The sequence below is a fragment of the Culex pipiens genome, chromosome 3 (assembly GCF_016801865.2).
Source record: "Culex pipiens pallens isolate TS chromosome 3, TS_CPP_V2, whole genome shotgun sequence".
NCBI classification, from domain to species: domain Eukaryota; kingdom Metazoa; phylum Arthropoda; class Insecta; order Diptera; family Culicidae; genus Culex; species Culex pipiens.
The window spans coordinates 159793077-159818487 of record NC_068939.1 but is presented as its reverse complement, the minus strand read 5'-3'; the positions used below and the strand labels follow the sequence as shown (position 1 = coordinate 159818487).

Below are 25411 nucleotides of genomic sequence, written 5' to 3'. Positions count from 1 at the left end.
AAAAATATTAAATGTAACCCAAAAATATGAAAGTATCAATGTCAAAAAATCTAAAATGATTTCAAATAAAATTTAAAAAATCTAAATATCTAGAAAACTAAAAAACTAAATTTAAAAGCACAAAAATATAATACCTCTAAAATCAGAACATACAAAAATTTAGAGATCTAAACATCCAAAAATCTAAAACCATAAAAATTAAAAATCAGAACTGTAAAACTAGGTATAAAAAAGAGAAGACTAGAAATCTCTTCAAATCGTAAATCTAATAATACAAAAATGTAAAAATCTAAAGATCTAAAGCTAAAAAAAATATAAATATTAAAATCTTAAGTTCTGAAACAAAAAAATCAAAAACTCTTAAGATGTAAAATACTATCTAGAAATCTAAAATTATAAAAATCTTAAGATCTAAACTGTTAAATTCTAAAACCTAAGAATCTTTAACTCTAAAAATCAAAAGCATAAAAATAACAAAAACTTTAAATTAAGATATCAAAAAAAATCAAAACATCAAAAAAAATTAAAAATTGAAAAAAAAAATCTTAAGACCTTAAAAAATAATAAATCAATGAGCATGAGCATGAGCATGAGCATGAGAGACCACCCATGGTTGTCCTTCTCCGTTGCTGAACAGGACCGTAATATCCTATCAATATAACCGACCATACGCTTGAACGATCTAATGGTGAATGCGCTGAAAAGATAAAACATCAAGATCATTAAAACTAGATCTGGAGCAAATAGGTAACAGTCGTTGGCCACCAACGGCGCCCGCCATGTCAATTTGTAGATCTCGGGGGATTGGGACGGGAATGTTAGTTAGCACAGGTTGCTACAAAGGGTGGGTTCTATACGATATCCACACCCCCACGTGTGCCGGTAAACTACTTCTACTTGGGATTTTGTTAGTGGGTAAGGGTAATGGCCAAGATTCAACATAGAGGATGATGATGCGACCCAATAATCAATAAATTTTGTTTAATGGTGTGATGTATTATGCATTCTCAAGGTAAACAGTCGGAGTATGCGGATGAGACTATTTCCGGTTATTTGGTGTTGAGTTTAGCATAAATGATTCAATCTTAGACAGCCGGCTGTGGAAAGATAAAACCAACTAAATTGCGAAAACGTGAAACCGCCCGGACCGAAAAACACACACAATCGGGGGGACAACAAAGACGGAAACGGCATCAAAAATCCTGCGAGATGACCGCGACCCGCACCGTTCAAATTCTCCAAAGCAACTGTCAAACTTCACGAAATCTCCCGGACCGAAATACACACACAATCGGGGGGACAACAAAGACGGAAACGGCATCGAAAATCCTGCGAGATGACCGCGACGCGCACCGTTCAAATTCTCCAAAGCAACTCCTTAAAAAATAATAAATCAATAAATCTGAAAAACTGGAATTCTAAAACTCTAAAATCTAAAGATCAAATCATATAAATAAAACAAAAAATCAAAGGATGTTAAAAGCTGAGGATCCTAATAACTAAAATATAACACATTAGAATCGAAAGAATTTTGAATTTAAGAACTATATTTTTAAATTTTATAATTTAGGAAAACGAATAAAAGAATAAAAGAAGAAAAGAATAAATGAATAAAAGAATAAAAGAACTTATGAAGAAATTAGAATTTTAATGCTCTAAATTTCTTATTTTATTCTTTAATTCTTTTAGCACTTGAATTTAAAAGTTTAAAATTTTTTAAATTTAAGAATTCATAATTTTTAAAAATCTAAATCAAATTATTTGCTCTACAGCATTGCCTTGGCGTTCTCGATTGCGAGATTCCTACTCGAAACTAGGTGTCCGAAGGCTTGATTGTTGAGGCAATTGCAATAGGTTAGACCGGGCCCAACATTTACTTCCCCATCTGACGGAAGGCGTGATCAGACAAATCTCGTCTCAAAATTTGCCACCGGGACCTTCTGGGATCGAGCCCAGGCCAACTGGGTGAGAGGCAACCATGCTTACCCCTACACCACGATCCTAGCATAATTTTATAGTTTGTTAATCTGATAATTGTATTATTTGATGATTTGATAATTAGATTATTTGATAATGATAATTTCAGAATTTGATAATTTGATTATTTTTGAATTTCAGAATTTTACAATTTTAAAATGCTAGAATGTTACAATTGGGTACTAAAACCCTATGTCAATTTTTATGTACAACGGTAAAAAACACGATTAAAAACCATTCCTGATCACTTTTTTTCATTTTAATGCAAAAAAAAAATTTGACAAGACAACATTTTTTCGATGGATCAACTATGGTCCCCTTGGAACGAGCTGTCAAGTAGGAGCTTTTCTGTCAAGAAGGACCGCGAGGTTAATTTTTCAAAATTGATTTAAAAATCCATTTAAAACTCTTTGTGGTCGTACAAAGGGTCATTGTACTCAGGAAAATAAGCTTTATCGCTGTAAACAATAATATCAGCAATCTAAGCTTCATTTTAGGACCCAATTTAGTTTAGAATTAAAGAATTGGGTCCTAAAATTGAGCTTGATTTTTTGATATTATTGTTCACAACGATAAAGCTTATTTTTCTGAGTACAATGACCCTTTGTTTGACCGCAAAGAATTTAAAATGGATTTTTAAACCAATTTTGACTACTTGACAGCTCGTTCCAAGAGGACCATAGTTGATCCATCGAAAAAATGTTGTCTTATCAATTTATTTTTCTTGCTTTGAAATTATCAGGAATCGTGTTTTTTATCGTTGTACATACATACAAATTGGGTCCTAAAATGAAGCTTAGATTGCCGATATTATTATTTACAGCGATAAAGCTTATTTTTCTGAGTACAATGACCCTTTGTACGACCACAAAGAGTTTAAAATGGATTTTAAATCAATTTTGAAAAATTAACCTCGCGGTTCTTCTTGACAGAAAAGTTCCTACTTGACAGCTCGTTCCATGGGGACCATAGTTGATCCATCGAAAATTTTTTGTCTTGTCAATATATTTTTTTGCATTAAAATGAAAAAAAGTGATCAGAAATGGTTTTTAATCGTGTTTTTTACCGTTGATGTACATAATAATTGACATAGGGCTTTAGTACCCAATTGACATAGGGCTTTAGGACACTATTACACGCAGAAAAATAAGGCATATTTGAATCAACAAAACGTTTTGTTGATTTAAAAATCATGATTTTTGTTGAATCAACGCGTCAAACAGCTTTTTCAAAACAACAAAAGACTTTTGTGGAATTGAGAAAATCAAGGTTTGTTTCAACGCAAAATCGGCGTTGATTATATTCAACAAAAAATTTTTTGATTCAAACCTCGTACAGGCTGATTCTACAAAACATTTTTCTGCGTGTACAATGAAAAAGTGGGAGAACAAACTCAACAAATCGATGCCAACATTTCAAAAAGCATCATGTGCAAACCATGCGATTTGAGAAAAACGCATTTGAATGTTGAGCATCCATTTTCAATTCCCATTTTAATATAAAAGCAAAATAAGATGTTCTAATAATAACAAACGATGGAAAACTTTGCTTTTATTGATACTTGCTCATCCAAATTCAATAAAACATCATTTCCGTTATTTTATTTGAGTAAAACAAACATAACTCCTTTTGAAATTACCAACGTCGATATCACCCTGCTGTCATTGAGGGGGGCGCTTTGTTATGATTCGTTTTTCTTCGCCGAATGTACATGGCGCTTTGTTCATGATGCTTTCTTTTCGTCACGAGGTTCATGTAGTCTTTTGTTTGACAGGTTGACAGGGCTATATAAACAGGGACTGCTGATGGCAGAGATTTTGTTTATGTTACTTTATTTAAAATCATGATTAAACAGACTTTACTGAAGAAATTTTTGCTCATTTTTGGTGGAGAGGTAGCTTATTAGGAGTACTTTCAGAATATGCAATAACCCAGAAAGTGTCAAAATGTACATGATGCCTTTTGAAATGTTACCGTCGAAATCATGATTTTTGTTTAGGGTGACCCTATTACCAAGTCAAAGCTTCAGTTGACCTAATGAAATTCGACCAAAATTTAATCGACCTGTTTTCTTCGTCACCAACCGAACTCCGACACAGCCTCTACTGTACACACTCAGCTGTCAAAAAGTTGACAGTTCCCCAACTTTTCTTACCGCTGCGACCGAGTTCTGGTGCCCCGGATTTCAGATTTTCCGTAAAATCAACCACAACTCTTAAAAATGAGACTGTCCCTGCTGCGCGCGGCCCGCCTTAGCCCTGCCCTCAAGGAACTGCGCGTGCACCTGTGCCAAACCGGCGAGGAGTCCAAGGGCGTTCGGTAAGGCAAGGTTGCGTTTGTTTTGATTACACAATCACATCGTTTTCCTTTTTCTTGATTTTGGCAGGGAGTTCGTCAGCAGCCAGTACGCGGCCCTGAAGCGCGACAACCCGAAGCTGCCGATCCTGATTCGGGAGTGCAGCGGCGTTCAGCCCCGGCTGTGGGCCCGATACGGTACAGGAAGATTCTCGAGTGTAAGGCTTTGAAAACTTGTTTACGTTTTATTTGTTTTGTTGCAGAAATGGGCAAGGAAAAGTCCGTCTCGCTGACCAACGCGGCCGCCGCCGATGTCGCCAAGCACATTGCCCAGCTGGGACAGTGAGTTTGGCCAGGACGAGTTGCGAATAGATTTGTTTGAATTGTTAATTTGAAGGAGGAATAAAATTGTGAAAACTGACTTGATTTTGTATTTATTTATGGTTTAAGGAGGTGATATTAATTTTGAACAAATTATTTTAATTTCAATTGATGAAACATTTACTTTATTTTACTAATCAAGGTTTCATAAGTATGTATTTCTGAAATCAAAGTAAAAGTTGGTAAATCATGCAATACATTTCCTTCCGGAAATAACTTACCGTCGACTTTTGGATGACGCGCCGAAGAGTTGGTCTCCCACGAGAACCGATCTTCGCCGCTTCCGCCCGACAAAGTTTGTATAATGCACATGGAAAACATTTACAGAATATAAGTTACTATATTAGTGTTCTTTTTTTCTTTAATTTTTTGTTTAATCTCGACTTAAAATATTTCTAAAATTGCGCACTTTTCCCGACTTGGAACGAACTGTTCCGTTCGTTTTAGGGGTTCGCGACGCAATTTACACATTTCAGGGGCTTAGTTTGTGTTAACGCTAAGAATAGGCAATGTTTGCTTCTGTTTCTAAACGGGAAGAGATGGGTGAGAAACATTCAAGATTTAGTTCAACCGCTGTGCGATGGGCACTTTCTTGCGGTGACGGTTCATCCGGGACCGTTCCCACATCTCGTAGTAGCGCTCCTGCTTGAGCCACTCCTGGTACTTGTACCACCACTCCTCCCACTTGACGTAGTCCTGGAGAAACAGAAAAAAAAAATTGTTGAGAAAAGTGTTCAAAAGCAAATGAAGATCTTCCTCACCTCCAGATCCAGATCCCGCAGGTAGCCTCGGCCCTTGTAATACTCGTACCGCACGCGGACGTCATCCCACGAGGACAGCCCGGTCGGGCCGGTGGTCATCAGTTCCTCGGGGAAGTGCCCAGCAGGGGCCGGCGAGTAGGTGAACCGAACCGGCGGCGGCGCCTCCATTTCTTCCTCGATCATCACCTTCAAATCCCCGCCGGAGCTGTTCTTGGTGATGCGCATGTTCTCCATGTTGCTCCGATCGACGCTCCACTGGGCCATCTTGCCGAACCGTTCCGACAGGGTCAACCGAGTGGTCGCGGTGAACCGAGGCAGAGAACTTTCACTGCTGGACGAGTCTTCCGAACCGGACGATGGCGATCGGGGCCGGCGCACAGGTTTGGGCTCTCCCTCGATCTTGACGCGCGCTCGCAGCTGCTTCTCGACGACCTTTTCCTTGTGCTTCTTGCTGGTGGCGGCAACCGGCGCGGATGCTGCCGCTTCCGGCGGGGCCGGCTTGGGCGCGCGCACCTTCGCCGGCCGCGGATCTTCCGGCACGACTTTGTGCTTCGGGACGCGAACCTTCACCGGCGGGGCCTTGTCCATTTCGGGAGTCTGCGGCCGCCGGATACGCTCCGGCTGTGGTGGCGGCGGAATCGGACGCGATGGCCGGTCGCGGGGATCCTGTAACGAGACCAAAGTTGAATCTCAGAACCACCCAACGCAGAAGCAACTCACCTTATCGACGCGGTGAACCTTCGGCAGCGGTTCCTTGCGGCGCGGATCCGTCGGCGGCGGACTCATCGGGCGGCGGATCTTACCGAGGTGGGCGGGGGGCGGCGGCGATGCCCCACGGACGCGTGCTCGCGGCGGCGGCGGCGGACCGGACAACGAACGGGAACTATAGACGACGAGGAGGTCAGTTAGAATATTGCGGATTTCAAGATTGCAGTTACTGCAGGGTGACCACTCAAATCCCATTTTCAAATTCCCGATTTTTCCAAAACCTCAAATAATACAGGGATTCTAAATTAATTTAAAAAATAGAAACTAAAAAATAAATTTAAAAAAAAACTAAAAAAAGGAAGCATTCATTATTTTGATTCAGAGAGAAAACGCGCGGTGCTTGTTTGCTATATTTTTTTATGAAAAAAAAAAACAAAGAATTGGAAATTTCCTTTTTGAATGCGACTGATAATTACAAACGTTTTAATAATTTCGCAATTCGATATAGTAATATTGAAAATCCCCGCTGAATCTCAAAATTCAGAATTTTGAAATTAAAAGGGCAGATTTAGTTTTTATCGCTAGTACCAACCAGCAACCTCTCGATTGTGAGTCCACTGCGCTGTCCAATTGATCCACACTGGCGGGACCGAAGTGAAGTAAACCAGAGTAAAAATAAACTTGACAATAATCATACAAAATATCTATTTTTTTTACTAAAAAATTCAATAATAATCTGTAATGTTGAAATTCAGCAATACAAATAATTCAAAAATAAAATTTCGAAAATATGGAAAAACAAACATTTCAGAAATTTCAAATAACAAAATAAAAGAAAATATCACCAATTTTTACATCTAAAATTTGGAACTTCAATTCAATTTAAAAATATGCAGAATTGAATAATAATTTTAATATTAAAGTATTAAAAAATCAATAGCTTAACAATTTTAAAAGTCAAAACTTGAAATATTTCAGAAATTACAAATCAAGTTTTGAAAATTGAAAAATACAAATTTACGAAAACTCCGAAATTCTTACATTTAAAAACTCTACTTTTTGAAAAATTAAAAAATATTAGAATTTAGGAATTTAAAAAATTTCTAATTTAAGAATTAAAGAATCTAAAATATAAAAATTTACAAATTTAAAAAAATTATATTTTAAATTTTAAAACACAAAAATTAAAAAAAAATTAAAAATTCAAAATTTAAAAATTTTAAAAAATTCAAAACTTAATAATTTAAAACTTAAAAATTTAAAACTTTTATAAAATTTAAACACGAAAATTTAAAATTTTAAGAATATACAAATTAAAAAAATTAAACAATATAAGAATATTTTTTTTAGAATTTTGGAATTTAAGAATTAAGGGGTTACATACATGTAGAAAATCACAAAATTTCATATTACAGAAAATTTATTGAATCCACTAAAATGATAATTTTCAATCACTCCTGAAACTTTCATGAAGATATTACATGATAAAACTGAGTTAGAGACGATTTTCAACTCAACATTTTGCCGTGCGCAAAGCGGACTGTCAAACTGTCTGAGCGTTTTTCTCGAAACACCGAGTTGATTTACGGGTGCCACGATATCTCGAGATGGGATGGACCAAATTGACTGAAATTCGGGGTGAAGATTCTCAAGAACTATCCCGTGTGTATGACGAAGCCCGATTTTGAAATTCTGCTTTTTAAAAAAAATACAAAAATCAAAAACTGACGATTTTTTACATGAAAAACACAAAAATATTTTTATCTTTTTTTAAAATAAGTTTTTTGAAAATCGGCCTTCGTCATGCACACAGGACCGGTTTAACGAGTCTTCACCAAAATTTTGAGCCGATTTGGTCAAGGCAGTGTTGAGATATCGTGGCACCCGTTTTTTGAAACGGCTAACTTCAAATAGCTATATCTCGGCAATGATGCAACCAAATGTCTTCAAAATTGTTTTGATAATAGATGAAAATGTATATTTTAATTCCCTGAAAACAGATTTTAAATAAAATTAAGTTTGTGCTCACACCAGCCTCTGACTTTTCTGTCGATTTACATGTATGTAACCCCTTAAAAAAAACTTTCAACACATTTGTACCAGCCTTATTTTAATATTTTCTTATATTATTATTTCATAACTTCATAATTTCATAATTTAATTTTTTTTTTTGGAGGGTGGTCCAGCCGCACATTGTTGATGTTGAAACCTCTAAACTGGGCCCTCGTCCTGTCACGTCCGTCAGTAGTCTTGTCGTACATTACAACTAGAATCAGATCTGCCAATGAATTAGTACACTTCGACCAAATAAACACTGACGCTGTATGGATCTGACTCTAGAATAAATGCACAGTTGTGTGTTATTCATAAGTCCAACTAATTCAATTATTCATTTAAGTCCAAATATTCATTTGCTCACTACTTTGGATTGAAAATCTAAATTTTAATCTAAAATCCTCTAAACTTAATGTTCAAAACTAAACGTTCCTTTTACTGTTGCAGTACTACTTCTATCAAAAAACAATAGAAATCGCGATTTGAAAAAGAAATGACCATTTACGTCAAAAGATCCGTAGTTCCTCGATTCGCAACAATGGTCGATACAACCATAATCCGAAAACCGTTAGTTCAACAGATTAACGAATTTTGTCCGATATCATAACATTATTGATTGATCGAGACTCTATGGACAATTTGACATAAAAGAATGCCTAGTATTCTACATCAATCAAAGTTTATTGACAGCATTACTCTAACTTAACAATTGCAACTAAATTTATCATCAAATAGATTTGGAAAGCATACAGATTTATTTGAAATGCTAACGCTAAGCAACAAATCAATTGTACTATCCTAAAGTCCCACCTAAATCCCACATTGTGATAGTGAAAAAGTCACAGAAGCAGCGGTGTCTTGTGCAATTGTGATATTTTCACTATCGGAGAACTACCTAGTTCACGAAGACAGCTTATCGGTCAACGCTTAAGCCCTGGGGCTGCGACAAAGCGAGTTCTCGTAGCATGAAGTGGTGTCCATAGTGCTTATAAAAAAGAATGTATACCCAAATTTTAACTAATGCACTAGGATCAAATCATGCCCCTTGACTTTACAAGGCCCAGGGAATTTCAAAATTTCGTATATTTATAATTTTATAATTTTAGTTTTAGAGTTTAAGAATTTTTAAGTTTTTCTTTTTTAAGACATTGAAAATTATTGATTTCTTAATTTTGTTTATAATGAATAATTGTTGTTATAAGTTTTTTAAAACACATTTTCAATCTATTTAATTTTAACCTTTTTAATATTTTTAATCTTTTTGTTTTTTTCCTCAAATCTAGAGTAAATTTTCAAAAGGTCCTATGTGCAAAATCCTCATTCTGAGAAATTTCATGTTGAAGTTTTGTGTGAGATTTTTAAATCCTATTTAAACACGTTTGAGTATTTTTTAGTTCTAAAAACGCCAAAATGGACCTAGATCGATGCTTTTTATGTGCACTTAACGGGAATTATCAAAAGTCTAGTTTAAACTGATTTCTAAAGCAATTTGTTTCATACGACCTGTGAGTGCACATAGGACACGATTCATAGGACAAATTTTACACATAGGACTTAGCACATTGGACCTAATTCGTGTAACATTGCACATAAGACTTTTCCAAATTAAATTCAAATCCTGATTAAAATAAAACAACTTTTTTATTATAATTATGTTTACCCCACCCTCGCACAACGTGTTGTCATCAGCTGATCGAGAGTATGAAATGTTTCAATGCTTCCAGAGCGGGAGAGAGAAACCGTTAAGAGAATATGTTGACCAATCAGCGCTTCCGTCGGCATCTGTCAGATAGGTGCTGGAAAATCGACCTATCCGACAATGTAAATAATATTTTGCAGAGTACGCATAGAACTTGTGATGTTTTGATAATTTTCGGTTGGTTTTTTGCTTTTTTCGCGTTTTTAAGTGTTTTTATTCTTGTCAATCTGAAACACTTGTGTTCAGGTAAGTTTTTTTTCGATTTTACAGTACGGTGACAGCTCGTAATTTGTTCGTTTCTTCGCGTTTAATTTTTATTACAGACGATGACGACTGCTGAATCTCCTCTCGCAAAAAAACCCACATTCAGCTTATCAATCCCGTGTTCCTTCGTAGTTCGGCTCCTCGTGTGACATGATTGGAATTCCGTTCCATCTACGACCACCCCCGGGGCGCACCCTCCACTCGCTGGTGAGGACCTTTGCCTCAACGAAGCCTCCGGGACGCAGGACAAGAGCACCCGGCAAAAGATCAATTTCCACGAGCTTAAACATCCGAGCAAGGTTCCCCAGCGTCCAAACAAATCTACGATTGACGGCCAGTCGACACCAACCCGCATCCCGGTGGACGCCCAAACGGTGCAGCTGCTGGAGCGGTTAAGCCTGGTGGATCTGGACAGCGCCGAGGCCCACCGGACGCTCGAGGACGCGATCGAGTTTGCGTCGCAGATTCTGTCCGTGGACACCGACGGCGTAGAACCGCTGAACACGGTACTGGAGCGGGAGCGGTTGACGCTGCGAGAGGACCGCGTGTCCGACGGGAAAATCCAGCAGGATGTGCTGAGGAACGCATGCGTTACCGAGGAGGAGAACTTTGTGGCGCCACCGGGAAATATTCCGCTCGAGCAGGAACCGAGGAAGTGAGCGGGGGATGGTTGGTGGGAAGGGGATTGTGGGCTTCCGGCAGCTGCTGGAAGCTTGTAGGGATAATAAATTTGTAGCGTTAGGTTTGGGTAAGGCTACCAACTGTACGGATTTTTTCCTTACCGTACGGATTTTCGACCTTCTCCGCAGATTTTTAACAGGCCGGAATTTTTGTACGGAATGTTTTGCATAATACGGATTTGTACGGAATTTTAACAACTTTTTAAAAATTTCATTGCTTTTTTGATTGGGCCAAAGCTTTCTCTAATTAGATATTTTTATTTAACTGTCAGTTTGATTTTAAAGGGATAACTTGCATAACTTTCCGGGTTTCCCTCAGTTCAAACTTGATTGTTAATGACTGTTCTTTTCAAAATCCTTACAAAACATATTTATTAAATAAAAAATCAAATTTTGGCTTGTGAAAACCTTGTGTTGTGCTTGTATTTTTAGGACCTCTAGAAATGTTTTCGTGAAAACACTAACAACGATATTATTCGTAAAATCAAACTTGACATTTCGTAAACTTTTAAACGTTATAGCAAAAATATTTTTATTTCCCAAATTCCAAACTTATCTAAATAATTCCTTGACAGTTTTTGTTATACCATGGTATCATATCGGTAAAGTATACGGATTTTGGCTCAGCAAGAATTGGTAGCCTTAGGTTTGGGGGATAATGTTGTGGACGGTTTTAAGCTGAGCCCGATTGGACGAATGTTGCGCAATAATCTGAGAGATGAGTTTAGACGAGGGGAAGCTGGAACAGCGGTGTACGAAGGAAGTTCTGGGATTCCGATGCGGGAGAACCTGAGCTTTGTAAAGGAAACCTTTGATCCGTATGTACCGTTTGGAGTTACAATAGAGGAGCGATTTGCGAACGGGAAGGTTCCCTTGAATGATTCCTTGACCCTTAATCTGGACCACGGTCACACGCTCTCCTGCCGATACCTGATCAACCCGTCGACCTCCAGCGAGTTCATGTACAAGGTCCAACGGCAGCGCAAGATTTGGTGGATGCGGTACGCGTGCGATCCGGGCCGGTTCTTCATTTCGGACCCTCGCCAGGACGCGGACACGCGCGTTCAATCCGTCGCCATCAAGAGTCGCCTTGGCGGAGAAGAACTCACGCTGGAACAGCTAGAACTCTTTCCGGCGGACGCCGCCGCCCTCGATGAAGAGCTGGGGGACTTTCGAATCAAGTTGGGCCGAACCAGCAGTAAAAGGATTCGGCCCAGTATGCTGCGGCTGCGTCAGTGCGTCGAAGTGGCCACGCTGCAGATCGTGCTGGATGCGTTTGAAAGTGGCGGCGATGCAAGCATGAGGATTCACCGCAAGCTGGCGCCGTTCAAGTGTGGCATCGTGTGTCTTTCCGACGGTAAGTACTGCGTTCTTGTTTCTGATTTGAGTTGTAACTGTCTTTCTCGCTTTCCAGACCCCGCCCTGATGCCGGAGTTGCGCGACCTGGCCAAACACCTGTGCAACGTGCTGCGCAAAGCGAACCTTACCGTGCTCGACTGCTCCGAGCGTAACGGCGGTCGTTCCCTGGCCAAACAGCTGCACCATCTCGACTCGATTGCCGTCCCGTACTGCCTGCTGCTGCGCGACCAGTGTCTCCAGAATGGCCTCTTTCAGGTGCGGTACCGCGTCACCACCCTCAGCGAAACGATTCACATCTCGGATTTACCAGAATATTTATTGAAAATAGTAACAAGTTGAGTTTAATAAATACAAACACACGCAAGCGCAAGCTTAGAAGAAATCGCACAGGTATTGTCTCACGTTGAAGCCGACCATCTTGCCGATGTGCACGATAAAGTCCATTCCTACGGTGCACTGAAGTCGCGCGCTGCCGTCCATGATGGTTCCCTCGCTGGAGGCAAAGTTCAGGAACTTGAGATGAATCAGCGTTGAGATTTGCGCCAACAAGTTGCACGTCAGGCCGACCTTCTCGTCCAGAATGGCGTAAAAATGGCCAACAGCCGGTCGATGGTGAACGCCTTCGGTCCCAGCTGGGTGGCCATCTTCTCCGACACCTCGGCCTTTGCGTTGACCAACTGGAGGCGCTTCTTTTGCTTGCCGTGATATTCATAAACAGTCGTTTGTCCTCCTTGGCGGCGTTGTGACTCGCGAGGTACGCCGCAATCAGCAGGAACTTGGCGTAGAAGGGCAGTTCCAGGGTTTGCACCAGCCGCTTCATCGTATGCATCTGCTCGACGGATTCCGAAGAAGTCTGGTCGTCGACGGTGATGGGACGTAGCAACTCCTGGTTGACGTTCTCCATGCGCATGTAGATTGTCCCGAGGGCAAGTTTCATGGTTTTAGAAATATTCCGCCAAAGCCGGGTCACGTCGTCCGCGGCAGTCGTCCCGTCCAGCACCGGTTCGCAGTACTTGTGGAAGCACTCGAGCGCAACCAGCTGCAGCTCCTTCAAGTCGCGACATACCTTGAAGAACACGTTCAGGAAGATGTTGAGGTAGTTTTCGTAGAAATCGGGCGTCAGCATCTCCACAATCTTCAGATGCTTATCAATTTCCTCCTCCGACAAGTTGGCATGCTTGTAAGACCTAAAAAGTACAACCAATCAGTATCACAAATCGCCCTAAAACATCCAAAATAACCCTTACTCCAACTCAATCCTTAATTGCTCCCGCACCGCCTCGAAATCGTTCATCATAATCACCAAAATGTCCTTCTTGCTGTACTCGGCCACAAACAGCTTCACTACCGGCGCGAGCCCCGTCCTGACAAAGTACTTTTCAAACGGCAAATCCGACACGAGCAGCACGCACTGGCACGCACACGTTCAGCCCGGTCACCTTCGGCAGTCGCAGCAACATTGGCAGCACGTTGTGGTCCATGTCGCGCACTCGGTCGGCGTTCTCCAGCACGACGATGTAGCTTCGCGAGGGCGACAGTCGCGCCAGCTGGGCCACAAAGTCCTTCATGGAGTCGACGCTGGCCAGCGAGGCGTACCCGTTGGCCGCGCACGGGACGTGACCGGTCAGCCGGTTCAGAATGGCCTTCGGCGAATCCTCGTCCCGACGGCGTCCTGTCGCACGTTGCCGTCCAATCCCGGGCGCCACACATCTGGAATGAAATATGAAATTAAACGCAAGAAACACTTTTTTTTAATTTAATTATCAGCTGCCAAAACGCAGTCATCGCATTATTTTCTAGGAAAAACTTACCTGGACACAAGTATTCGGCTTATAATAAGATTAAAGCACTTTTAAAACAAAAACGTAACTTAATCCACCTTTAGGTGGTTGGTGCCTTCCTCTCATTTATAGATTGGTTCCAACCCCCCTAAAGTGTCCACATGGTTTATGGATCTCCCCTAACGTGATCGCAGCACCTAAGAGGTCCTAATAAAAATAAGTGACGAGTAAAAAAAACAGACTTCCTACAGACTTTTTGTCAAGATTATACAGACATCGCCTTTCAGGATAATGGCATCCCTCTACAAGGCTTTTTTCGTGGCGATCAGACGGGACCGTTTGAGGTTATGTAAATTCAGACCATTTTTCAAACTGCTTGTAATTTTAGATAGGTAAGTCAGATCTTGAAAATTCTTAATCCACAAGAAAGGTCTTCTCATATGCTTTCTAAAAATATGTAACATGTGAGGGTTTCATGAAAAAACCACCCTTTTTACCATAATTTTAATGTAATATGAAACAGTTTGTTTAACATAACTTTTTAAATACATGATCAAACTGCATGAATTTAAATAGCAACTTAGGGGACGTTAAGACGGATCGATTAAAACCATTCCGGCCAAAATCGGTTGAGCCTGTGACCAGATATTCCAGTGACATTGGTTTGGTACACATGTCTACATACAGCCAAACACACAGACATTTGCTCAGCTGGTGATTCTGAGTCGATATGTACAAATGAAGGTAGGGCTAGGAGGTCTCACTAAAAAGTTCGTTTTTCGTGTGATTTTATAGCCTTTCCTCAGTAAAGTGAGGAAGGCAAAAAGCAAATAGAAACAACTGCAAATTGGCAAAACTTGAAAAGTCCTATGCGACTCTGCCAAATATTGTTTACATTGTCGGATAGGATGTTTTGCCAGCACCTATCTGACAGCTGACGACGAGAGCGCTGATTGGTCGATTTTCTCTCCTAACGGTTTCTCTCTCTCGCACTGCAAGCATTGAACCATTTCAAGCATAAAGATTTTAATATTTAGGTTTAATTTAAAATTGAAAAGGGATGGCAAAACGTTAAGCATAACTGAATTTAAGTTTTATGCTTAATTTTATTTATTATTTTTATCAAAGAACGTTTTAAACCAGATTACCGTTATTATTCCTTCAAACAAAATCCAAAGTATCTATTATCTGATATTAAATTTTTGGAATCAATGTTTATTTATCGAGTTGTCAGTACATGTTTTAATTTTTTTTTCAATCCGGTTTGATAAGACTGCATGTTTTAACACAAAATGTGTACGAATTGTTTGAAGAAACAAATCTTAAACTTAAACCTAAATTACTAGAATTAAATTCTTTGCAGTACAATTTTTTTTCTCCATGTTTTCAATACGTAAAACAAGTTTACCTATTTTTGATTCAAAACGAATTATTTAATATTTAAGTTTTCCGTAAATAGAAAATCAAGTTTAACAAACAATTGGAATTTTTTTTTAAGATAAATTAATGAATTTAGTTTAAAATTTAAAAAAATATATCTATATATATAAAAAATTTTGATGGTTTTGTTCGAACGCGAATCAGTTCAATACGGAGCGTCGGATCGAGGAGCTCTTTGTTGCGTTGGGTTCGTATAAGCCCAAGGAAGGTTTATACGCTAACTAATTGACACTTTGGCCACTCTGGAACCGATTCCGGAGAATCTGCAGATTGTATGGGAAAAGTTACGTAAAATCAAATTTTGATCACAGGAGGCTGAATAAGCAAATAAGCAAAAAACGTCAATAAACGAAAAAAGGCAGAACGAAGTTTGTCGGGTAAGGCTTGTTTATCATAAAAAAACTATTGTCAAACTCAAGTTAGGAGAAATATAACCATTTTAAGCCTGATAAGCGGTCGTGTTTGAATGATGCTGGATAATCTGGAGTGTTCCTTGGAATTTACTAAAACCAAGTATACCAACGAGTAGAGAAACTTTTTGTGATCATTTCTGTTTATTTTCACTTTTACTAAAAGTTTTTCTATTCCTTTTACAAGCATTTAAAAAAAATATTTCCCAAATGTATTCTAATCAGTCGAGTGCATTGGGTCACGACCATTTTCCTATTTTCAGATTAGTTCTTTTTTCTTCCAGCGCTCTATTGGGTCTGCTTAGTGCTGCCAAAATTGATGAAATTTTAAGCGAAAACTCACGAAAAGTAGCATTTATAGCGAAAATTTCCTGGCAGTACTGGCTCACTCCAACAGGAGCTGGTGGCCACCCTTTATTCTTTATTTGCCTTCGCCTTTCGCTCGGGTTTCTTCAGCCTTCGATTGGAATGGGTCGTCAAAATTCAAACGTCGAAAGACTTGGCGCGTTTGTTTCTTTTATGGCGCTTGCTAATTATTTACATGTTTCGGGATTATTTTTCAAGGGAAAGACTAACTAATGTTCAAAAGAACATGTTGCTGGTAGTTGGAAGCAATTCCATATGGCGCTTTGAAATCGTTAGCGCAAGTGAAAAGATATTGATGGCGACATTCGTTAAGCAGTTAAGCTCTCATCTTGCGTGTGGATGTGTGTGCAAACAAAATGATGAGAAATGGTCGCGCAAAATACAAGTTATGATGAAAAGTGCATTAAATTTGATCTTTTTGGCCAGTAAATACATTTGCGTGCTTATTCGAGGTGGTGCTGTTGCTGGTAAGTTTATAGCCTAAATAGTATTTTTGGAGCTTTAATCGAGCATCAAACTCTCCATATGACGAAGATATCTAGAGTTTTTTTTTGATTAGGTCCTATAAACATATGAAAGACAATAGTTTATTGGTCCTTTTCAAAAAAAACTCTTGATATTTGTTTGATTAGAAATGGTATATTTCCCCTAGAATCATTTTTCAAATATTCAAGCAAAAAATATATTTATAAAAAATCTATGTCATGCATGCCATCATTATTATAAAATATTTATATACGGTGGACTCTCGGGCTGTCGATCTTTTCGATATCAATATTGCTCCAACTGTCAATGAATTTTTCAGTCCCTTCAAATAGATTGCTTTGATTCTGAAATTTGATATCTCTCGACAACGAGAAAGTCTACTGTAATTTATTTTCGTGCTCAAATCGGTTAAAATAGTGAAAGGAACCTGTAGTTCAAAGTCAGTTGCTAAACACAAATTGAGTGATTAATTTAAAAATTGTACAAAATATTTTAAAGTTATTCGAGAGTTAGAAAATATTTTTCAAACAAGTTTGCTTGGAATTCGTGACTTTTCCCAATTTTTCGCGGATTTTGGCGAATTTCCGACTTTCCCGATTTCCGGACTTGAGTGGCCACCCTGCAGTTATACTTACCGGGAATGACGACGGTGGCGTTCGTCCATCGAGCAACCGGAACAGGACTCCTCGGAGCAGCTGCTCACGGACGGGGAGCGGTTCATCTGGCGGGAAGGAATTTGGACCGTTAGTTATTCGTCAAACATTGCTCAAAGATAATTCTCGGATTAAGTGCATTTCGGATTAGGAAGGAAAGACTGTATTTAAATCAGTACAATTACACTTCTATTAAAATGTAAAAAAAATACACAATAATTCATCAAATTAACACTTAATCAATCGCTGTCGACATCGACACTGACCGCCGCTTCGATGTCAACGTGGCAGATGATACAATCGTCGTCGCTGCTGCTGGCCTGCAACAAAAAAAGAAAAGAAAATAAAATCGTATTCAAATTCAGCAAATCGAGTTGAACCTGCTTCTCCGTCGACGCTGAAACCGGCCAATCGATTTCGTCCAACGCGTCCTGCAACGTACGCAGCAGCTTGCGTTCGATCTCGGCGGCCGTACCCGCGTCCGGAACTTTGCGCAGCTCGGCCGCGATGTAGTCGCCGAGGATCTGGAATCCGTCCATTTCTTTTGCGGGCTCTGTTTTTATTAAGTTTCTGAGGTCGATGCAAAAGCTCTGCAAGAAGAGAGAGAACGTTGAAAAGGGGGGTTGAATTTTTGTGACGAGTTTAGTTTCTTACTTTGATTTGCTTCAGGGCGCAGCAGCAGCTACATTAAATACATTACAAATAATTTTCAAATATGTTATTATTTGTAAGTGCCTGCAGTTATGCCGAGCTCCCGTGGCCTAAAGGTACGGGTTTTGCTTTGTAAGCGGAAGGTTGATGGCTTGAAACCCATCTGACGAGGCCGCAGGGGTAGATGGCGGTGGAGAGGGGAATTCGGCTGTTTCGTGAATTGAATTTGCAAGTCCCAAACCTCCCCAAAAACCATCCCATCGAATCTCTCGGACGATCTGTTGGCGACTGAGTCTGAGCGTTGAAGAACTCTGTAGCAGTACACAGAGAAGAGCTTCAAATGCTACTTTCGACTCGGTCACATGCTCTCAGGCAAAATTCGAGCTGAAGATTGGGCTATATGATCGGTAACGATCTCTAGATGGGTCCACGTCCTCGGATCGGTCTCTCGTGCTCGGGTGGCATGGCATTCGGGGATTGGTCTGGGGAATGAGCGGGAGAATGGGCCACCTTAGAAAACAAGCCATTTCGTCTAATACAAAGTCGAAGGGTGATAAGAAATGACTTGAGAAACCTTTCCAACATAATTTCCATGAAGTTTGATCACTTTTATAAAAATAGTCACTTAACAAAACAAACATTTTTGAAAATAGTGTTAATATGTTGTAATAATACATTATTTTTACAAATAAGCATCAAAACAACTAATGTTGCATTAAACGTGATTTGTGAAGCTACCATGAGTGAAATATTGCATTAAGCTCAAATTTCGTAACTATTAATTGTTTTTATAAGGCAGGAAAAGGGTGGTCCATTCTGCCCCCAAGTGGATTTTTATTTAACACTTCCACCACCAAGCCTCTAAATGATTTGAAGGTTTCGTTGCTGTTTGATTACCTTCGTAATAGCTCCTGGTAACATTCTAAACATTGAACAAACTTTTTCAAACAATCTAACTTTCGAGAAAAGCTTATTTAAGAACCAAATTTGCGAGGTTTTGTCAAAAAAAAATTATATTTGCTCATAATTCGAAAAATATAATGAATTTAAACGTCGTTTTCGGTGTGGTGATGTTATTTGACGTCTTATATAAGACCCTTGCCTTATAGTTGGTAATCTATTCTAAAGCCTAAAGCCCTAATACAAGGGTGGCCCATTCTGCCGCCCTGGTCCATTCTGCACATCATAATCCTCAACTCTGCTTGAATGCTTCTTAATTTTTGTTGATTTTCGCAATAAAACTAATAATTTAAAAAAAAATCGTTATTGGGCCCTTTTAACTTTCCAACTGTTGTTCATGGGTGTATCCCATTTGGCATAAAGCCATTTGGCATAATGCCGTTTGGCATAACGCCGTTTGGCATAATGCCATTTGGCATAATGGACGAAATGGCTCGAGCCTCGAGTTGATCTGGTTCGAGATCGAGCCTGAATCGAGTCGAGGCTCAAGCAAAATTCTCAGTGGGTGGTTACATGAGAGTCGCGAAGCCTGCCTCAATCTTTTCTGCAGTAGCAGCAAGTGCTGCCAGAAGAGCTTAAAGAAAAAGTTGAAGTTTCAGCAGTGGTGTTATAAATTCTGTAACATTCTTAATTTTTGACGAATCTTTTCGCACTTTTCGGTTCCCTGGTTGTTCCTGGGTTGTTCCCTGGAACACGAACTGTGTGCTCATGAGGTCGATGAAACATTCAAAAATCATTAAGGGACTCAGAACTCAATACCAAAACGCACCGATTATCCCATTTTTAATTTTAAAGTTCTGTCACAACCAATCAAGCTTATGTTTGGGATTCAGGCTTAGTACATCCGGGGCCCTGAAATGCCCGCAAAATTCACACATTTTGTTTCTTTCTTATTTTGTTACATCCTACCAACATATACTCATTAATATTACAAGGTGAATATTAATTTTATCAGCAAGTGGCGCTTCAAATATACACAAGTTCAAATATACACAAAAGTGAGATTTTTATTTGAAATGTAAACTTTTCCATATACGTAGGCAAATATTAATTCACCGTCTTCAGCTTTGGATCTAACCAAAAAACGCGGTTCATTTTTTCTGAACTCTCAACTGCTGACTCAAGGTTTATATTTCCTTTAAAGAAAGCGACACTTTCTAGACTTGTGACAACTGCTTGAAAAAAATTAATTTTTCTTCTAAAGTTGAATTTTCTTCATTAAACAGGGGATAATGCGCTTCAGCTGTGGTCACAACTCAAGCGAGTTTTCCCTTCCTTTAAAAATATTCACCTATATCAGCAGTCAAAAAGTTTTCCCTTCTTTAAAGAAGGGAAAATTCAACTTGTATCAGCAGTCAAGAGAGTTTTCCCTTCTTTAAAGAAGGGAAAATTCAAATCATGTTAGTAGTTATCTCAATAAGTCAAAGAAAGTTTTCACTTCGTTAAAGAAAGGTAAATTCAACTTGTGTCAACAGTTATCACAAGTAAAGAGAATTTTCCATTATTTAAAGAAGGGAAAATTCAACTTGTGTCAGTAGTCATCACAAGTCAGTGAGTTTTTTCCCTTCTTTAAATAATGGAAAATTTTCTTGACTTGTGATAACTGCTGACACAAGTTGAATTTACCTTTCTTTAAAGAAGTGAAAACTTTCTTTGACTTGAGAGAACTACTAACATGAGTTGAATTTTCCTTTCATTAAAGAAGGGAAAACTCTCTTGACTGCTGATACAAGTTGAATTTTCTCTTTTTTAAAGAAGGGAAAACTTTTTGACTGCTGATATAGGTGAATATTTTTTTAAAAAGAAGGGAAAACTCGCTTGAGTTGTGACCACAGCTGAAGCGCATTTTCCCCCGATTAATGAAGAAAATTCAGCTTTAGAAGGAAAATTCAACTTTTTTCAGCACACACAAAATAAATTATGGTAATATTCATCAGGATTATTTGATCATGTTCACATTTTTACAATTTTTTAGGTAATATTACTCAAAAAAGAGGTTATATTCAACCAACCAAATTTTCAACCTCCAAAATTCAACTTTTTTCTGTGCAGTTGTCGCAAGTCTAGAAAGTGTCCCTTTCTTTAAAGGAAATATTAACCTTTATAAATGTCGAACATATTTGGCTCAATGGCTTAAAATAGCCCTGGGAACAATATTCAGCATGTGGAGCAACGTTTTGAACAAACGTTTCAAGTTCTGGGCACCCATAGCCAGCAGTTTTCAAATCAAGAAAAAAAAATCTTAAAGAAAGAAAAAATCAGCTTTCGCCGGCAGTTATCACAACCTAATATGGTCTTCTTAAAGCAATTCCAATATTAACTTTATTTTGAAATTTTAACATCATTATGCCAAATGACCATTATGCCAAATGGCCATTATGCCAAACGGCGTTATGCCAAACGGCATTATGCCAAATGGCTTTATGCCAAATGGGATACACCCGTTGTTCATAATGGGCCCTTTCTAAACGCAATTTCGAAGAGAACTAAAAGGGCACTCAAGCGCTGTCACCTGATTGTTGTTTTAATGATGTTTATGGGCCTTTTTGTTTAGTTAGAAATAATTAGGAATTCAGCGGAAATTTTGATAATTGGTGAAGTTTTGTGATCGAATGGTGTAGATAAGGTATGTGGAACATAAATATTCTTCAAACGTGTACTAAACAGCAGCCGCGGGCCGTATTAAATATTGTATTTCGACGAAGTTTTTTTTGCAGAGATCCTTGGTGAAACGTAAATCAAACTTTGTTTTGAAGTGAATTAGCGTTAAGAATGTATGAAAACTTCACTTTATAACATAGAAAGTTCCTCAACTACGAAAAACTAACGAAAAAGAAAAGGGCACAATTGAACTTTTTTTCTGGTTCGGAGTGAACATTGTTATGGGCCCTTTTGAGTTTTGGATTTTTTCAATAGGAAATTGTTTGTTATCAATCTGATTCTTGGAGGGCATGTAGGGAGTGTACTAATGAATGGAATAGTGGAATAATCCCGAATGTTTACGTTTTGGTTTTGTGCCCTAATGAAATGTTTGGCTCGATTTGTGGATTTCAAGGGTCAAAGTTTTTCTTCAAAAACTTGATATAAAAGTTAAAATTTGCAGTTGTTTGATACATCATTCGAAAGATTGCAAGAAAAGCTTTCAAATGAAGGTAAAAGCGAATCATTAACCTTCGGGAAGTCGCGTGTTTTCGCCTTTCTTACAAGTGCCCTTACAAACTGTGTACAAAGTACACGTATGCGACCTCCGGTGGGTTAAGTTAAATTAACGATTTTCTATGATTTTTTGAACATTGGCCGATCTATAAACTGTTCCGAATATGAGGGATGACTGTACTTAACCAAATTTGATAAAACATTGGGAAGATGTTAGTATACATTGAAAAGTTGTGTCAGTTCTGAGATATTTGAGTTCAACGTTCTAGTGCTCTGGAGTAACCATGGGCGGGGGAGGGTTAAATATATGTAATATTAAACTGTTTTTTGTACCTAAACAGTTCTTTGACTACCTTTCCAGAGTGCGGGTCATAATGAGCTATCATTAAGAAAAATCATTCCGTTTAATAAATCGTTCAGTAATTGAAAACGGCTGATCATTTTTAATAAAGTTAATCCCTCTCTTTCTTATTCTAAAAATATGGTAAAATGTTCTGAATATGAGGGTGATCAAAAGAGCCGCTCTTTTTAATGAATGAGCGGCTCCTAAAAAAGATACGTTTTGCCCACCACTAATCGGTAGTGTTGATAGAATAGGATTATTTAATGGGCTGAGTGAGTGTCGGCTGTGCCGAGTGACTCATTCGGTCGTGTGTGCAATGTTAAAAAACCGGGTTGTCGTAGTGAGGGCGAACGAAGCGATTAGTCGCCAATCGCTCAAAACCTCCCCTTCACAAGCGAGCACAAATCGAATACGACGCAAACCAGCTCTAACGTTCGTCACTACCAAACCAATCACTACCTGACTACCTTACATCGTTATTTTACATGATGGGGGAATAATATTGTAAAATATCGCGGCATATTAGAAATTCATGTCGTGAAGATACAGAGACACAAATTTTCACAAAACATAAATATTGACGCAAACTTTTCAAATAGCGCTGTGAACATAAACTTTGAGTGTGACAAAGTGCTGTTTTGAAAATTTTAGTGTTGATATATTTTCGTAACATGTAGTGAAACTTTCGCAGCTGTCATGGTAAACTTGACAGGAAATTTAACTCCATGTTATTTTCTCGATAGGAAAATACCCAAAACCCAAAACTATTTCTTTAATCCGAGAATTTCTTCAACATTCAAAGCGAGCAATCAACCAACACTTACCTTCGGCGGCGGCGATGGTGGCCGCTTCGGGCGTCCCCTCGGTGGCGGCAACGGAGACATTCGACCGCGACCGCGGCCAGGTGGCGGTGGCGATCCCATCGGGTGTCCCCCGGGGGACTTGCGACGAAATTCCGGCGGCGACGGCCGACGCATTGGCCTCGGGGGAGGCGGTCTCCGCTCCGGAGGTGGCGATGGCGATGGTCGACGACGCATCGGTGGCGGAGAGGGCGAAACCGGGACGCGTCGCTTACGCAGTGGTGAGGGACTGCGCCGATGGCGCATCATTGGGGAACGGGATCGGCTACGGCTGCGACGTCCTGGTCCAGGACCTCCACCACCGCCGTTGCCATATCTGCCGGGAGGTGGCCGTTGCGGGCCGGCATCGGAATCGGAACTGCTGGCGTCCTCTTCGATGTACATCTTCTTGAAGCCCGTGTGACGCCAACGGTTCGGGTCTTTTTCTTCCGCTTCGAGCAACTTCTTGTCCCAGGTTTCGTTCGGGAAGGCCCGTGCCTTGCGCATCACGTTATCGATCTCCTTGCGTTTGCCGGCCGGGTGGCTCGGATCTAGACGAGGGGAAACAAGGGTTAGAAATAAAGGACCCAGTCTCTTTGGACAAGCAATCTTACCGGTAATCCGGACGTGGCTGGGCTTCCGGTCCATGCGCAGCTTGCTACCGCCGCCTCCGCCGCCACCACGCGACGGTGACGGACTTCGCCGCGTTAGGCGACCCGCCATGGACATGTTACGGTCCATTCGCGCGGCACAACGAACGCGAAACGCACTGAAAATCTAGAGCTTGATTTACGGATTTAGCGCTTCCGGAAGTTCTTAATCTCGTTCTGGAAAAGGCGGTTGGGTGAAAAAAGCGGAAGACAATTGCATCAGAATCAGTGTTGAGATTTTTGGTTTGTGTTGGGGAACGTGTAAGTCCATAATCATGTCCAACGCCGAGACGCGACGGAACGCGAAGCGGAAGCTTCCTTCGGAAACCGGAAACCCGAAGAGACGTTACGACGCGCGGGTAAATCGGTAAACGACGCTCGCGATGCAGCACCAATCCGGTGGCAACTGATACGAACAACACGACGACACCGTACTCCACTCGGGGAATCTACCGGAACGCGATTCCGGAAGCTTGAAACGCTGGTCCACGCATTTCAAGGCTTCCGGAAAAGATAATCGAAAACGAACGAAACCGAACATCGTGACTCGCGCGGGAAGCTCTCCGCATTATCGAGCGATCGCGCGACAGTCAAACCGACGCCGGAAGTTCCGATCGTGGAACCAGTGCACCAAGCCTTTCACACAGTGAAAGGAATCAACTTTTTTTTTCTGCCACATCGTCAAAATCGTTATTCCTTTCTCCTTCACCGCGCTATCTGGATCGATTTGCTGCCTGGTGGCAACACAACCCCCGGTCTCCTGCTCCACCTTGCCATCTTGAAACTGCCAGCAGCCATTGCCGAAACCAAACCGAATTTTGCGTCTCGCGTAATTAATCCGTTCGATCGGCGGGTGACCGGCCGCGCGTACGGTCCAAACGTCCACGACGCGACGATAATCGTACCTTTGAACAGCGCAAACTGAGCGGAACACTTCGAACACGGCAAACAACCCGGGTTTGGAATCGAAACCTGCGACGCAGCGGCGAATTTTCTGGTTGAAAACGAACGGAACTTTTGACGACGTTCTTCTCTGCTTTCAGATCGTCGCCATCTTTGAGCGGGCCAACTCCGACAAGTTTGGTGGTAGTTGGGGGAGATTGTCGGAGTTGATTGACACAAACAGGGTATCGGACTAACTGGTCGAATTCGGTTAGGTCAACGCTAGTTGTAATCTATCTGTGATTCTTAAATTCTTAAATTCTTAAATTCTTAAATTCTTAAATTCTTAAATTCTTAAATTCTTAAATTCTTAAATTCTTAAATTCTAAAATTCTAAAATTCTTAAATTCTTAAATTCTTAAATTCTTAAATTTTAAAAATTTTAAATTCTTAAATTTTTAAATTCTTAAATTCTTGAATCTTTTAATTTTCGCCGCCATCTAAATTTAGGAAAAATCTGTCTTTTTGGAGTCAAATTTTAAGTTAGAAACCCACATTTCGAGAAAGTTAGATTGTAAATTTGAACGATGACTTGGGACAAAAATTACGAACTTT

At 39.8% G+C, this 25411-nt stretch overlaps 3 protein-coding genes and 1 pseudogene across 3 annotated transcripts; 2 read left to right on the top strand and 2 right to left on the bottom strand.

Moving 5' to 3' along the window:
* The first annotated feature begins 4111 nt into the window (after positions 1-4111).
* LOC120414322 (NADH dehydrogenase [ubiquinone] 1 alpha subcomplex subunit 2) lies at positions 4112-4693 on the top strand. The gene is made up of 3 exons (XM_039575463.2): positions 4112-4296; positions 4364-4470; positions 4536-4693. The coding sequence occupies exons 1-3, from the start codon at positions 4199-4201 to the stop codon at positions 4616-4618; spliced, it is 288 nt and encodes a 95-aa protein (XP_039431397.1). The 5' UTR covers positions 4112-4198; the 3' UTR covers positions 4619-4693.
* A 478-nt stretch (positions 4694-5171) lies between these two features.
* Positions 5172-24982, bottom strand: LOC120414298 (uncharacterized). Its single transcript, XM_039575436.2, has 7 exons — positions 24820-24982; positions 23879-24091; positions 23250-23815; positions 17298-17383; positions 6135-6297; positions 5415-6080; positions 5172-5349 (listed from the first exon to the last, which is right to left on the bottom strand). Exons 2-7 carry the CDS (start codon positions 24003-24005, stop codon positions 5215-5217), a joined length of 1743 nt encoding a protein of 580 aa, XP_039431370.1. The 5' UTR covers positions 24006-24091; positions 24820-24982; the 3' UTR covers positions 5172-5214.
* On the top strand, positions 10694-12518 carry LOC120414306 (DNA polymerase subunit gamma-2, mitochondrial-like). Its single transcript, XM_039575452.2, has 3 exons — positions 10694-10882; positions 11467-12177; positions 12235-12518. The coding sequence occupies exons 1-3, from the start codon at positions 10807-10809 to the stop codon at positions 12516-12518; spliced, it is 1071 nt and encodes a 356-aa protein (XP_039431386.1). The 5' UTR covers positions 10694-10806.
* On the bottom strand, positions 12477-13897 carry LOC120415284 (origin recognition complex subunit 5-like; annotated as a pseudogene).
* Positions 24983-25411: the final 429 nt, after the last annotated feature.

Coding starts and splice junctions, on each gene's coding strand:
- LOC120414322 (XM_039575463.2), top strand. CDS start 4,199: ATGAGACTGTCCCTGCTGCGCGCGGCCCGCCTTAGCCCTGCCCTCAAG. Junction 4,297..4,363: donor GAGGAGTCCAAGGGCGTTCG/GTAAGGCAAGGT, acceptor TGATTTTGGCAG/GGAGTTCGTCAGCAGCCAGT. Junction 4,471..4,535: donor CCGGCTGTGGGCCCGATACG/GTACAGGAAGAT, acceptor GTTTTGTTGCAG/AAATGGGCAAGGAAAAGTCC.
- LOC120414306 (XM_039575452.2), top strand. CDS start 10,807: ATGGTTGGTGGGAAGGGGATTGTGGGCTTCCGGCAGCTGCTGGAAGCT. Junction 10,883..11,466: donor TAATAAATTTGTAGCGTTAG/GTTTGGGTAAGG, acceptor TGGTAGCCTTAG/GTTTGGGGGATAATGTTGTG. Junction 12,178..12,234: donor CATCGTGTGTCTTTCCGACG/GTAAGTACTGCG, acceptor CTCGCTTTCCAG/ACCCCGCCCTGATGCCGGAG.
- LOC120414298 (XM_039575436.2), bottom strand. CDS start 24,005: ATGGACCGTAACATGTCCATGGCGGGTCGCCTAACGCGGCGAAGTCCG. Junction 6,081..6,134: donor AGGTTCACCGCGTCGATAAG/GTGAGTTGCTTC, acceptor GTCTCGTTACAG/GATCCCCGCGACCGGCCATC. Junction 5,350..5,414: donor TGCGGGATCTGGATCTGGAG/GTGAGGAAGATC, acceptor CTGTTTCTCCAG/GACTACGTCAAGTGGGAGGA.